Below are 14312 nucleotides of genomic sequence, written 5' to 3'. Positions count from 1 at the left end.
GTTGAAATGCAAATGGTGTTATCAAGAAGAAAGGGACAGAGAGACATAAAAAGATCTCTGTTCTAGGACAATTTAATCAAAATAGCATATTTTAACATCTCTGATTGCAGGTTTTCCTCTGATCAACTCTACAGTTCTTCATCTGTAGACACAGTTTTCTAATCTTAACCTATGTGGGTCATAGAAAAAGTTACCACGTGTCATTTGCTACTTGCTGAGAGAGAGGAACTGCCAGTGTGTTTGCATGCCTGATATGAAGCTACTGACAGCAGCTGGCTAACTAAGCTCTGCACAAATATTGGAAACAGGCTAAAATTGGTTGGAAAAAAAGCCAAAGCGTAAAAACTAAAAAATCAACAGTTTTGGAGATGTTACGTGTCAGATTAATTCTTGGTATGTGACAGTTTCCCAGCAACCAGTGGAGGCTCCAGGAGGTTGCTGCTCCCAAACATGTACCCCCAATAAAACAGCAATTTGCCGTTTTCACAGTTTTCACTGTTTTCACAGGTTTTTGGATGGACTAAAGAAAGGAGATGTTCAAGCAGGGAAATTTTGTCACCTCTGGAGAGAGTCAAGCAGGCTGTGCCAATCATTAGACAGTCAGCTTCTATAATGGCAGCCCAAGCTTTCTCCCAAACTGCCTTTGTTCATTCTGGTTATGTAAACTTGAGCTAAATCTTTTACTGCACTTTTTGCTAGTTATTGGTTGTCAAGCTGTATCAAATACTTGACGGATTTCTCATATTATTCAGAATACTGTTGTTTAATGAGTTACGATCTGTTAAGCATATTTCTAGGCAAAACAGAAGTAAAATCAATGTATGGTTTGATAAATCTAAAGTTTGCATTCTGTATATTTCATGTTATTCTCAAAATAGAAAGCATTCATCTATTTCCAAAGCATATTTGAGAATCAGAAACATGCAAATATGCTGTTAGCTTTCAGCACATTTTTCCATCTTTGATGAGATCATTGTTGATTCCCACCATCCTCTGATAAGTCTGTGAAGCCAGACGTTTGATCAGCATACGATTTTAAAAATAGACATGGTATTCTGATAGCAGAATAATAAAATTCATATTACATTTTTTTACGTTATGATATAAATTCTATCTTAATCTCACTAATTTTTCTTACCAACATTGACAAAAATTTTCTTATGTTTTCTGTTACTGTCTTTTTCAGGAGATATTGTGGTCAGACTCGCAGTTGTTGATAACTTATACGTATATTTTACCAGGTGTATAAATAGTCCCAGAGCTATGCTCCATCCTGATGAGTAAAAATCTCACAATGCAGACGAAAGAAAAGGTTATATTTAGAACGGGAGGGAAGAGCAGCAGCTGCGACGTAAGATATCTGAAAATGGAAAGAGCTCCCAGGGGTGGCAGTGCTTAAATTATTTTTTCCCCCTTTAATATACCGTAAACAACATAACTGTTGAGGCAAAGATCAAACCACATGATGACCACTGACATCCCTGTAGCTCCCAGTGCTAATGAATCTGTCTGAACCAGTGAGCTTTGGCATTGTTCTGATTCCCAGTCCATAATGCCTCTACTGACAGCAGCTCTGTGCATCATACAGCTTAGATCCAATCAAAACATTCAAATTCTCTATTTATTTTTTTTGCCATTCAACAATTGCGCTTTGGATTTCATGCAAACAAAAAAATTGAGACATCCTTTTAGATTTCTCACACAGAAACAGTTCAACTTTCCAAGATACAGACAATATTTCATATGACTATACTATTTACCAAATAAAGCCAAAATAACCATGAATAACTGCATGTGCATTTCTATCATCATGCCTTTTAAATGGAGCTATTCCTATTGGTGACATTAGTGTGTGCTGTTTTATAAAACCCTTCTCCATGCACCTTGTAAACAACACATCCTCAGGGACTGAGAAACCAATCACAGGTGAGAAATCACTGCATTGACAACTGGAGTTCTGAGATGTCAGGTGTTTGGATGGGTAATAAAGTGATTAGTCGCAGTCTCAGAGGAAAAAGAGCAGGGGTCAAAGGATTAATGATCGAACGTGGTGGTGGTGGCTTACTCATGAGAGGAAGAAAAAGTTAAAAAAATCCACCACCTTCAAAAATATCTGTGTAAATGCCTTAAAAGCTTTGTGTTGCTGGTGGAATGTTGTGTGTCTGATTTACCTGTTTCTTGTAGGGCTGAGAACATCACTGTTCTCATTAGAAACTGCCTCTGTGCTGTCTCATAGCAACCTAAAAATAGATATGTCCCTATTAGGCTGTATAGCTGTGATGGCTGCTACAAGTTTTGGCCTCTTTAATTGTACAGGGTAAATATAGTGGGTGCAAAAATATTAAGCTCCATTCCTTAAATTTGCTGAACATTAAAACATGCCTATGCAAGAGACAAGACTTGTTGGAAATTAGCAATATGAATCAGGATTAAAAATCTAATTATTCACAAATGGTTACTGTTTTTCTGTAACTCCTGATTTAACAACATATTGGAAATTTCATTTTAAGAAGCAATGTGATCCTGAGCAGATTCCTTTGTCACATTTCACAATTCAACTGTCTTTGCTGTGCCCTTTATTACATGACAGGTAGAGAGCCTGCCTCTGTTCCAACACTGATGTTCCACAAAGCAGAAAGATTCAAAATTATTCATAGCACAGACTTACTATCTGAGGCATGGATTCACAGTTTCTTACAAAGCAGCATAAGCCACAAGATACTTGTTTTCATTATGCGCAAGCCAAACTCTGCCCCTTGTGCTACTTTCATTTACAAACTGTTCTGTTACGATCATTATAAATAAGATATAAACAAAGCGAACACTCGCATTTCTTTAAGGGGTGGCGCTCATTTTGTTTGCGTACCGCAGATGTAAAGATCAGGACAGAGGTTTTCAGCAGACGCCGTTTATTTCGGTCCACTCTGACGTCAAGTGAATACACGTTTCATTCAACAAGCAAGAAACTAAGTTATTTATAACTCGCTGCATCTCTAGGTTGTGATCCTTGAGTGCGCAGTGAAAGGAATACTCCCCATTGGACTGATGTAGCATGCCACCATAACAAAAGCCACACGACTCATGTGCTATCATGACAGAGGGGTACGGCACTCTGTAATCCAAACCAGGACGCATCGATGGGAGCAGCCACGGCTGAAAATTGGGATATTGCAAACTTTGTATTTTGAATCATTTATTTCCCCCAACATTTCTCCCTCTCAGAAGACACTGGGTGCTTTGAACATGGAGAATCTCTTCTCTGACAAGGTAAGAAGACAAGCAGAAGTTGCTATGTGAAATTGTTAAATTACAAAATTATTGAAGGCAAAGGTTAATGAATTCAACTTTATGTCCCTGCCTTGCGTCGCTGCTAGAAGAGGCTTGCAAATTAGATTTACCTGTTAAATTGCGAGAATTCGGGCGATCGGCTCTAATGATTTGCAAAGAAGCGCGTCTCGCCAAGTTATCCAAAATTAGCACCACGGACAGCGACTCCTGCGTCTGTCGGTGTGCCTTTATCTAGTGTTTGTGACACCATTTTAAATGTAGATATAAAACAAAGCGCAGTCTCGTGGATACATTAAATTTATTCGAAAAAGAAGGATGAACGAGGTTGATCCACTACGCACTCGTAGTGGATAGTGGAGGACTCTGGAGCTCTGTGATCATGATGGGAAATACGCGCAAGCAGTTTTGATTTTAACATCCAAATAACACCACCTGATTATTCATCAGAAGTGTTTGTGACTCTAACAGGTAGCGGTACCTTGCTGTCTTCAGCGTTATGGGGCATGGGTATGATCATGTTTTCTACGTGCATTGCTTCTATCTGACTGATTAATTAAGGAATTTATTCCCTATACCGGAGAAAAGTAATAACAAGTTATATTCATAATTTATGTTATAGCAGACTGCCACCTGCTGGTTGTTATTATTTGCAAGACCCTGAACAAACAAATTGAGTCTTATGAGCTAAACTAATTCTACAATTTGTTTCAAAGGTCTGTGAGCTGTGAATTCAGAACTGAGAAGATCTGTGACTGGCTGGAAAATGGCAGATATTCTGGAGCTGCGCACAGATGGAAACTCACTCCTGAAGGCAGTATGGCTCAGACGCTTGAGACTCACCAGGCTTCTGTTAGAAGGAGGTGCATATATCAATGAGAGCAATGAACGTGGGGAAACGCCACTCATGGTGGCCTGCATGTCAACACACTCTGACCAGCAGAGTGTGAGCAAGTCAAAGCTGGTCAAATATCTGCTAGACAACCAGGCGGATCCCAACATACAGGACAAAGCAGGCAGGACAGCTCTAATGCATGCCTGCATTCACAAGGCAGGACATGAGGTGGTGGATCATCTCCTGAGCAATGGTGCTGATCCCAGTCTGGAGGACAGGAGTGGGGCTTCAGCTCTGGTCTTTGCCATCAATGCAGATGATAAGGAGACACTAAAGTTGCTCTTGGATGCATGCAAGGCTAAAGGCAAGGAAGTAATCATAATCACTACAGACAAGTCACCATCTGGCACCAAAACTACCAAACAATATCTTAATGTCCCCCCATCTCCAGAGATGGTTGAGAGGTCATCCCCTGAATACTGCACCTCTCCCTCTGATGTTGATGTTACTGCATCTTCAACATCTGAACAAGATCAACAAAACACTGTCTTCAGTTTCCAGACGAAGCTAAAAACATCTAGTGCAGCTGCAAAGCTTACAAATGGGCCCACTTCTCCAACTCGCCGGCCTGCAAACCCCAAGCGTGCACGTTTGCCTCAGCTTAAAAGGTTGCAATCAGAGCCCTGGGGACTGATTGCCCCCTCAGTCCTGGCTGCAGCCGCTGCCCATGAAGAGAGCAAGAAAGCTACTCCTGATGAGGATGTTGTTGCAGGGGTGAATGGACTCTCTCTGAGTAAGAGATCTGCTTTATCCCGACAGAACAGTGTGGATGGGAAGGACAGCTTATTTCCACTGGTAGGCGAGCAGCCTTGCAAAATGACAACCTCATTATCAATTCCTCCAACATCTAAACCATCATATGAAAGGTCTCTTGGCCAGCACCAGCCGCTGGCTCGGCGCAGTACTGTTCCCACGGAGCAGGAGAGCAGCAGCTGCAGCAGTGGACTAGTCAGTCTGAGAGACACAATGCATAGGAGACGTCTGGGAAATGATCACTATGACTCAGATTCACAGCTCTATTCAGACTCTGCCATGTTAGACTCTCCTAAAGTCCCAGTGGAACGAAGGAAACTAAACACTTCTCCTCTTGCGATGCTTACCAGTTCAAGAGAATCTCTTGACAGTAACGCCAGCACATCTTCTCCCAGCACGGCACGCAGGCGTGGACCATGCTTCCTGGAGCGGAGGGGCTCGGGGACGTTGCTGCTGGACTACATCTCTCACACCAGGCCTGGCCACCTGCCCCCTCTCAATGTCAACCCAAACCCTCCTATTCCTGATATTGGGGCAAGTAACAAGCCCTCTTCACCTCTGGCCACAGGTTTTAGATCCATAGCTCCAGTAGCACCAAACACACCAAAGAAAGGAGGTCTTAAGATGAAAAAGAAACTCGTGAGAAGGCACTCTATGCAAGTGGAGCAGATGAAACAGCTGTCGGATTTTGAAGAAGTTGCTCATTAGGTAGCGATGGTGTTATTACAGCAAATACTGCGGAAGTAAATATGTAAACACCCTAAATTGTCAGGAAGTACATTCATATGTCCACTTGTGTACCCATCTAGATGTTGAATTATGTATAATTTATCAAAAAATAAATTCTTATATATATATATGTGTATATATATACACATATATATACATGTATTGAAACTGAGCAATATAGATAGTTTTCTTCCCTGTGTTACATCCAACCGTAAGGATTATTATCTTTTGACTCAACAATATCTGTTGTATATGTTTTACACATTTGAATGTAAATGCCAAGACAAGGTACTTTTCCTCTGAACTAACTCTTACATGATCATGTAAAATGTAGGAAACATACAGGTTTAGTTTGTAGCCAGCAGGCCACTTGGGTGCACTTTGTGCATGTGTAATTAATGCCCTTAATGGACTTTCACTGGAAAAAAAAAACAAAAGATTGATGCACTTGTCTGAGATGTAGCGTTGAGTGAGATGAAATCTGACTGTTTGTAGCAATTCTGTACAAAGTGCCTTGAAGATAAAGACTTAAAAAAAGAAAGAACATATACATTTGTTGTATTAAGACCAATTTAATTAATGTTGTGTAATCAACATGTTTTTATTTTAACACAGCCAGTAGAACAAAATAAAGTCTCATGAGAAATAATATACACCATCTGAATCGACATTATGCCTTAATAACAGGTAAAACAATGGGCTATGAGGTTTAACAGCACTTTAATGCAGAGAAGGAAAAAACTGAAAATGTTGCCATTAACAGTGTTAGAAAAGCTTGTCAAAGAACTTGTAATTAATTTATGTTAATTCCAAGCAAGAGCACATGACCTGTAAGCCCTCAGACAACAGACATTGGTGAAACTTGTCAACTAAAATGTCATTTCGAATGGCAATCTAAAGATCGTACAGCTTCCATGTAACTTATCTGTGAAGCAGTGCTTCTGTTTCAGAAAAACTACTTTAATCCATAGTATTTTTGCAGGTAGTTTGTTGTACATTCTAAATAAATGTCTATCACTTGTGAATTCCTTTGTTTTGCCTTTTGCCTGATTTGTCACCATCAGCAGGTGCTCAGCTGCTTATAGCCACACAGATGCTCACTGGAAGGCGCACTGGTGCATCTTCGGGCAAACTGGCGGTAATTTGGGAACTGTGATGACGACAGTCCATATCGCCGTCACCATCTATGTCACTGCAATTGCGTTAGACCGACCATGGAGGCACTCAGATCCCACAGCTTCTTGGCGGCTTCATCATCCAGTGCCTGAGGGGCGGTAGCTTTAGGAGCGCAGTCACTGCAATCAGTGAACAATTCATTGTTAAACACATAACTTGATGTATTCTTCTTGATGCACTCCTACTGTGCACATTAAGTCACATAAATAAGTTAATAATTCAAAAATAAATGATGAATATGAATGTACCCACAAGACATCTTGCAAGGTAATATAGCATTTCTCCAAGAAAATGAAAACTAGTCAGATAGCTCTGTGATAAGCAGCGTATTAGGATATATTTATCAACTGGATATATCACTGTCTGCAAGATAGTACCTCTCACAAGACGGGATTCAATCAATATTTTGTATTTGTTCTGTACATTATGAAGATGGGATTAGATTTATAGGCCACCAAGATTAAAGTGTGTTAATGGGGTGTGGAGTCTGAGCCTTTTTAAAGTTGCAGAGAGGGGTATGAACACATGTGCAAACACTTAAATGTCAGTCGTTCACTGGAAAATAGCTGAACTCCAAGAACATCAAGAGTTCAGATAAAATCTACAGTGATAAAAAGAAAAGGAGAAATTCCTCTTGTGCAAAGTCAGGGTTACAAAAAAAGGTAACATGGGCAGCAGATCTAAAGTTCCAGACAACTAGATTGTTTTGATTTTAATAAATATCTTTGAGTATAAAGAAGCACAAAATCAGGCAAGATGACCATTCCCTTCAAGTATGATCCATATCCTGATCTCGACATACTTTTTTCAGAAAGCTTCTTGAGTAAAAATCGAAATTACACTAATCCACTTTTTTATGCCAATGCCAGATCAAATCACTTCTGTAATATCTTTTACATGTGTCACTAATAGCCACTTGTGAAGCATTCAACAGCTAAAAAGATAAAGATATGTTCTTCAGGTGTCAGTGGACAGCAAAGCAGAGTTAAAATGACCGTGAATACTGAGCCAGCAATGATCACATGCAGGGGCATGACCTTAAATGAATGTTCATGTTGCTCTGTGTCTGCTTTAGATGCACTGGCCATGCATTTGATCAGAAGCGGTGCTGATCCTGACATTAAGTGGACTGGAAACAACATAACAGATTCAAATCTAATGGCAATTTTGTCCATTTCTAAAGAATTCTCTGATGCCACCATCAGCAATTAGTTACTGATAAAAGAGTGTTTTTGGTGCCTCCACAACCCTTATCACATTACCTTATTAAAAAAATAAATAACTCCACTGAGTGACTTGCAGTAACATACTGTATGTGTAACTCTTTCAAGTTATTCCACATTTTGTTGAGCGTCAGACTCCCATTGTTCTTGGCAGAAATGCTCAGGTTCACAGGTTAGATGGGGAACACTCTGCAAGGCTGCACTGGGTTCAGGTGCAGACTCTGTCCAAGTCTCTCCAGCACTTGGGACTGGGACTTTTTTTCCCAGAGTTTTCCTATAGTCACCACAGTGTTTTCTTTGTGCTGGTCTTCAGGTTGAAATGTAAACCTTTGCTCCTTCCTGAGATCCTAAGCTCTCCAGAGGAGCTTTTCATTCAGGATTATTCTATAGTTTTCTGCATTCATCTTTCCCTCTATCCTCACAGATTTCCCAGGCACTTTAGCAGAAACAACATCCCCACAGGATGATACTGCCATTACCATGCTTGACTGTAGGGATGATATAAATAAGGTTATGTCTTGTTTCCTCCACACACAAGGTTAGAAATTGTGGCTCGATAGTTTAGTTGTCACGTTTCAGTTTCAGTTTCAGTTTCAGTTTCAGTTATCTAACCCTAACTGATGCAGTGAATAGCGTTGTAAAGCCTTAAAAAACACTTATTAGTGAGGCTCATTGGGGAAAAAGCTTCAGTTTGTTATGGAGCATTAAGATTACCCATTATGCCTTGTGTTTAGTGTACAATCCTGTAAGGGCAGCTTATGATCTGGGGTTGTTTCAGTTGGTCAGATGCCCAAATAATGAGTTTAGCTGACAGCCTGAATACATTGAATGGCCAGCTTTACCCATCATTTTTCTCTCCCTTTGTGGCATTTGAATAACCCAAGATAACAATGCCAGGATTAACTGCGCTCAAAGTATGAAAGAGTAGTTCGTGGAGCATGAGATATCATTTTCACACTTTGATTGGCCACCCAGAGTCCAGAACTTCACCTCATTAGGAGTCTTGGGATGTGCTTGAGAAGACTTTCTATGCTCTGGCTCTCCCACAATCAACACACAATCCTGCTGAAAAACTAATGCAATTCTGGATGGAAATAAATGCAGTGACACTGCATAAGCTTATTGAAATCATGGGGAGAACAAAGCACTGATATTGGATTTTTTTCTGATGGATGAGTGGAGATGTCAGATGCTAAATTGGGACTGAAGCTTTCAAAATACCAACTGTTTTTTTTAGTATGTTTTGTTACCTACACATGGACAACCCATGGACAAACACAATGTGTTTAAAGGTACATATTAATTCAAATATCTGTATGAAAAAAATTACCTGACACGAAACTACACACCACAGCAATACTGGTACTGATTGTCTAATGTCTGTAATAGTGAAACTGCTGTCTGACCTGTAGTAGAGTCCACTCTCATTCTGCAGGCTTTCATCCACAGCACAGTAGATGGTGGTCTGCGCCCCCTCTTTTGGAGACTTGATGAGGAAAGACAGTGGTGTGTACACAACTCTCTTCCACAGGGGTATGTTGGGCCAGAAGTGTCGGCCAAGTTCAGTCCGAATTATTCCAGGGTGGAGGCTATACGTTGCAACTCCAGTGCCTGCAAGATGACAAAATGTAAAGTGGGATTTGTCTTCAAATTGAAACAGCAGACATTCTTGTTAAAGTGAGATAAAGTGGGATACAGCACCTTGCAACCTCTTGGCAAGCTCCCTTGTGAAGAGGACATTGGCTAGTTTACTTTGAGCATAGCTTTTCCAAGGCTTGTAATCTTTTTCCTGATTTATATCATCAAAATAGATTTGACCTGTTGAGCAGAAGCAGTACATCCTTATTCACAAATGTGCTGTTAAATGAAACGGAAATGACATTCATAAAATAGAAAAAAAAAGAAACATGTACATCTTTTATAATGAAACTGAAAAAGAGAGTGGGGCACCTCTTTCATGTGCTAAACTGGAGACATTGACAATGCGGCTCGGAGCTGACTTTTTAATAAGATCCAACAGACAGTTTGTTAAAAGGAAGTGTCCCAGGTGGTTCACACCAAACTGCATCTCAAAGCCATCCTCAGTCTTCCATTGCGGGCAGCTCATTACACCTAAAAATAATGAAAAAAAGTGGACCTTAGTTTATCACCTTCCAGCTGCTTGTCCACACAATATGACGCATGCGCTATTAAGGGTCAATTGTGATTTCTTCATTCACCTGCATTATTGATGAGAACATCCAGCCGCTCTTCATTCGCTAGAATATCTTTGGCAAAGTGGCGCACCGACTCTAGAGATGCCAGGTCCAGCTTTTTGACAATCACATTGTTGTTTCCACTCTTCTTTCTCACATCTTGTGCAGCTTTGTTCGCTCTGTCCATGTCTCTGCAGGCCAAGATTATCCGTGCACCTAAACATAGCAGCGAAGTCTTAAAAAATTGTTTCTTAAAATAAATTTTATCCGAGAGTGAAAAATGTCACAACACCAACCTCTTTTAGCCAGATCAACAGCGGTTTCTTTGCCAATCCCAGTGTTGGCTCCAGTGATCAATATGGTTTTTCCATCTAACCGGGCTTTGCTGTGGCACACACCACCTGCCATCCATTTCTTCAATCCAAAAAGTCCCACTCCTGTCAAAAGAAAATGTCCACACATTTACCCAAACAAATCACGATCAGAACCGTACTCCACACCTTGTAGAAAGCTGCTAAAGATTCTCCAGATTGTTTCTGTTTTAACCAAAACACAGATTCTAAAGTCTGAACATATTTTACATAAAAAATGTTTAATCACTTTAAATCCATTGGAGATAATAACAAATAAAAATACAGCATAAATTTCTAAAGAGAGTATACAGCACAACATCACAGAATGCCATCTGAAGCTATGTTTTATTAAGACAAGATAAATAATGGGTGCATGTTGTTGTTGTTCATGCAACTGTTATAATTGCTTTATGCCACATTATGATGTCAACATGTCCTGGACAGAGGAACAATAGAGGGTATCTTTGAAGAAGCTAACAGGGATTCAACCAAACGAGCACAAAGGAAAATTGAAGAGCATCTGTTTTGCAGTTTTTGACATTTCGTGGATTATGTGATTAGTGGATCATTAAATAAAACAATATCAGTTGCCACATCAGTTGACAGGGACTATAAAAGGAAATTCCATCCTTATTACAAGCTTTATGACTACAACACAGTCTACTAAAAGTACTAATCAGGCGAACTAATAATCTAACAATAATCAAGGCAAAATACTTGCAAATACTTATCAAAGCTATGCAGTAGCCAAATAATCAAGTTAAATAGTAAAAAGCTATTTTTTATACAAAACAACTAAACGGAAATACATTGAATTAAACATGTTAAACTTAAACAAGATCCTGACATATTTTACTGTTAAAGAAATACACTTTTTATGTAGGTACTATATTTATCTGACAGATTGATTATTGACAGATTACTTGAGGAAATACAATTTTATCAAATAACAAGTTGCAGCTGTAACAGAATCTAAGCAACACCCGTTTATAACAACATCATAAACATGATAGTTGTGCTCTGATAAGCGTACTTGATGTCGTCACTGAGTCAGGGTCAGGCCAGTGCATATATTACCTGTCAATGTGACCACAGTAATAGTTTTAGGGTACTGCAGGAAAAATGACCTTGTAGCTGTGAGGGCCTGCATTGTTGAATTTACGCTGTACTCCTGCAAAAGAAAAGGCCGTTAAAGTCCAATCGCTGCTCCTCCGGAGTACTGAGCAGCTCTGTTATGTCTCTGCAAATCGACAACAGGAAAAGCCTTCTGTAACAGCTGCTCACGTTTTGCTCAGATACGTAACTCACACCGGAAGTACACAGGAAGTACCGCCTATCGTCACACCGTACAGGAATCTGATTGGTTCCTTACACCAGCAAAACTCCAAACTCTACCAAACAAGTTATAAAACCAGTAGATCTCTGAGAATGAACCCTGTAAAGGACAATTGGTCATGTATCTGAGTTAATTACTTTGAAACTTTGTCTTGCCAGTTGTGCTGCTGTGCTACACGTGCCCACACTGCTCCAGTTTAAACAGAAAACAATTTAGTGAACATGTTATGTGGCGACACTCTTTTTAAACTGCCCCAAACATTATTTATTTGTTTATTTATCCATTTATGAATCATGCTCTTTATGTACATTGTGTTTAAGTTTGTGTTCCATTTAAAGCAAAGACCTACCCCTTCCTTGGGAGAAATAAAGTTAAAGCCTTAGTTGCAACTGAATACTTTATTTGAGTAGATTTTATTGATACAGCATGTGATGACATACAATATATTGGGAGCATCTTATTTTTTTAGGTTAATACTGTGTCATTTTACAGAGAGAGTCCTGACAATTGCTCCTTTACAAGTACAGTTTAAAATTTTGTAGGCAGATCAGAACAAAGCCAGCCATCCAGCTGAGAGTACTGCTTACAATCTGTCCAGCAGAGGTCACTGCAGGCTCACAGTATCCTTGCTTTTTAAGTGACCCAGTAGATGGAGCGCATGTATCATTTTGAGATGTCTCACTCTACCTCATATTTATTCTATGTTAACCCATCAAACAAGGACTGTTGTTTGATGATCTATAGAATGCTATAGCAACAAATGATGTACTTAACTCCTGTACGTGTGTTGGCTGATGTATATGTAGACATAAGCGGGCAGCAGTAGTAATAGCATCAGCCAACACCCTCAAATCTAAACTGAAGCCTTATCAGCGCTGCAGCAAAGCAGCTGACTCTTGAAATAAAACATTTAGTTTTGCTCCCTGTGATGTGAATAAAATTCTACTGTGTCGGATCAATAAGTCATAACTTTCTTTGAACTTTACAGCTCTATGGAGTACTCTGACAACATGAGTTTGAATGATGACTATATATAGAGAGCTGACCTTGAGGTTTACAGGGTGACATCTGAGAGCGTCTGAAAGAGGGTGTAAGACATGCAGACATGTTAACAGACTGAGACTTCAGGAGTTGTTGTTGAAAGCAGAGGATCGTGTCACTGCTACTGTCCTCTACCTGACAACAAATACTACATTGTTCATCATAGTCTCTCAATACAGTATCAGGCTTAGCATTTCAAAGGCAAAAAACAAACAAGTGCTTTTGATTTCCCTTCTGAATAATCTTACAAGCACAAGATAATGATTGTTATCTTTCATAGGACATCTTGTTAAACTGCATTTTGATGAGTCTTGATTGTTTTCCAATAAGTACTCCCTCCATATTATCAAAGAGGACTTCAGAGGTGACCTGTCTGCTGGCTCACCACCAAACCCATCATGTGACTGTGCTGCACACTTCCCAATCCTTCTCCCAGTATGGTAACCTTCCTCTGCTAAAATTAGAGGGCCCTCTGCTGAGTGTTTTTGGAATGTGACTTTCCTCTATCCATTCTGCAGACAATTTAGTTTCCACTTTCTAATTTCACAGTGTTTGTGTATTCATTTTTAGTCAGTGATCGAATGATGGTTTGTTTGATCGAGACATAAGAAAACTGAAAGAGAACTTCTGTCTAATGCCCGTGTCACAGCGTTTATAGACAGGGTTTAATGAGTCTATGAGGTTATTAAAGTGAGATAAAAATATAAACTTCGTACTATAGATACTATAAAACACAGTAGGACACACACCACATGTTTAAATGTCTTGCACTCAAACTTTATATCTGTTTCTGTAAAGACTGTGCCTTATATTTTGAGAACTTTGCACCTTTCACGTGAGCACATAAAGAATTTACATGAAGCTGTAAAAGTGGCTTTGCTGCTTCTTTCTCATTTCTTGTTTTAGATGGATAAACAAGAACAAGTTGTTTAAACATCTAAACATGCGACTTACATATGGGAAATCTTTACAGTTTACCATTCTTAAAAAATACAGTCCTGGGTGTTCTTTGTTGTATTCTGTGTTTCATGGCACCATGTTCAGTTTGTGGTTTAGTACTGTCATGCTGAAATATGCAAGGCCCTCCCTGAGCATTGCATAGTCTGTATGGGAGCACATGTCACTCTAAAATCTGTATGTACCTTTCTGCATTGATGGTGTTTTCCAGATGTGCAGGTTGCTAGTTCCACTGACACTAATGCACCCCCACAGCTTTAGAGATTCAGACTTTTGAAGCGAGTGCTGAGAAGAAGCCAGGTGGTCCCTCTTCTCTTAAGTGTGGAGGAGGCAGTGCTTATTATGCCCAAAAAGATTTTGAAATTTTGA

General features: G+C 39.6%; 2 protein-coding genes across 2 annotated transcripts; one reads left to right on the top strand and one right to left on the bottom strand.

The window, feature by feature from the left end:
• The first annotated feature begins 3036 nt into the window (after positions 1-3036).
• On the top strand, positions 3037-6290 carry ankrd34c (ankyrin repeat domain 34C). The gene is made up of 2 exons (XM_072385817.1): positions 3037-3267; positions 4002-6290. Exon 2 carries the CDS (start codon positions 4052-4054, stop codon positions 5639-5641), a length of 1590 nt encoding a protein of 529 aa, XP_072241918.1. The 5' UTR covers positions 3037-3267; positions 4002-4051; the 3' UTR covers positions 5642-6290.
• On the bottom strand, positions 6256-11903 carry LOC140307083 (retinol dehydrogenase 13-like). The gene is made up of 7 exons (XM_072385818.1): positions 11687-11903; positions 10553-10693; positions 10281-10472; positions 10012-10173; positions 9763-9879; positions 9468-9672; positions 6256-6957 (listed from the first exon to the last, which is right to left on the bottom strand). Exons 1-7 carry the CDS (start codon positions 11757-11759, stop codon positions 6852-6854), a joined length of 996 nt encoding a protein of 331 aa, XP_072241919.1. The 5' UTR covers positions 11760-11903; the 3' UTR covers positions 6256-6851.
• Positions 11904-14312: the final 2409 nt, after the last annotated feature.

This window comes from Leuresthes tenuis, unplaced genomic scaffold (assembly GCF_036924035.1).
Source record: "Leuresthes tenuis unplaced genomic scaffold, fLeuTen1.0.hap1 SCAF_5, whole genome shotgun sequence".
Lineage (NCBI taxonomy): Eukaryota > Metazoa > Chordata > Actinopteri > Atheriniformes > Atherinopsidae > Leuresthes > Leuresthes tenuis.
This window is presented reverse-complemented; position numbering and strand designations above follow the sequence as displayed.

Excerpts from the sequence above, each read along its gene's own strand:
- ankrd34c (XM_072385817.1), top strand. The coding sequence starts at position 4,052 with ATGGCAGATATTCTGGAGCTGCGCACAGATGGAAACTCACTCCTGAAG.
- LOC140307083 (XM_072385818.1), bottom strand. The coding sequence starts at position 11,759 with ATGCAGGCCCTCACAGCTACAAGGTCATTTTTCCTGCAGTACCCTAAA. Across the intron at positions 10,694-11,686 it reads TACTGTGGTCACATTGACAG|GAGTGGGACTTTTTGGATTG; the intron begins GTAATATATGCA and ends TTCTTTTGACAG. Across the intron at positions 9,880-10,011 it reads CAGTTTAGCACATGAAAGAG|GTCAAATCTATTTTGATGAT; the intron begins GTGCCCCACTCT and ends TCTGCTCAACAG.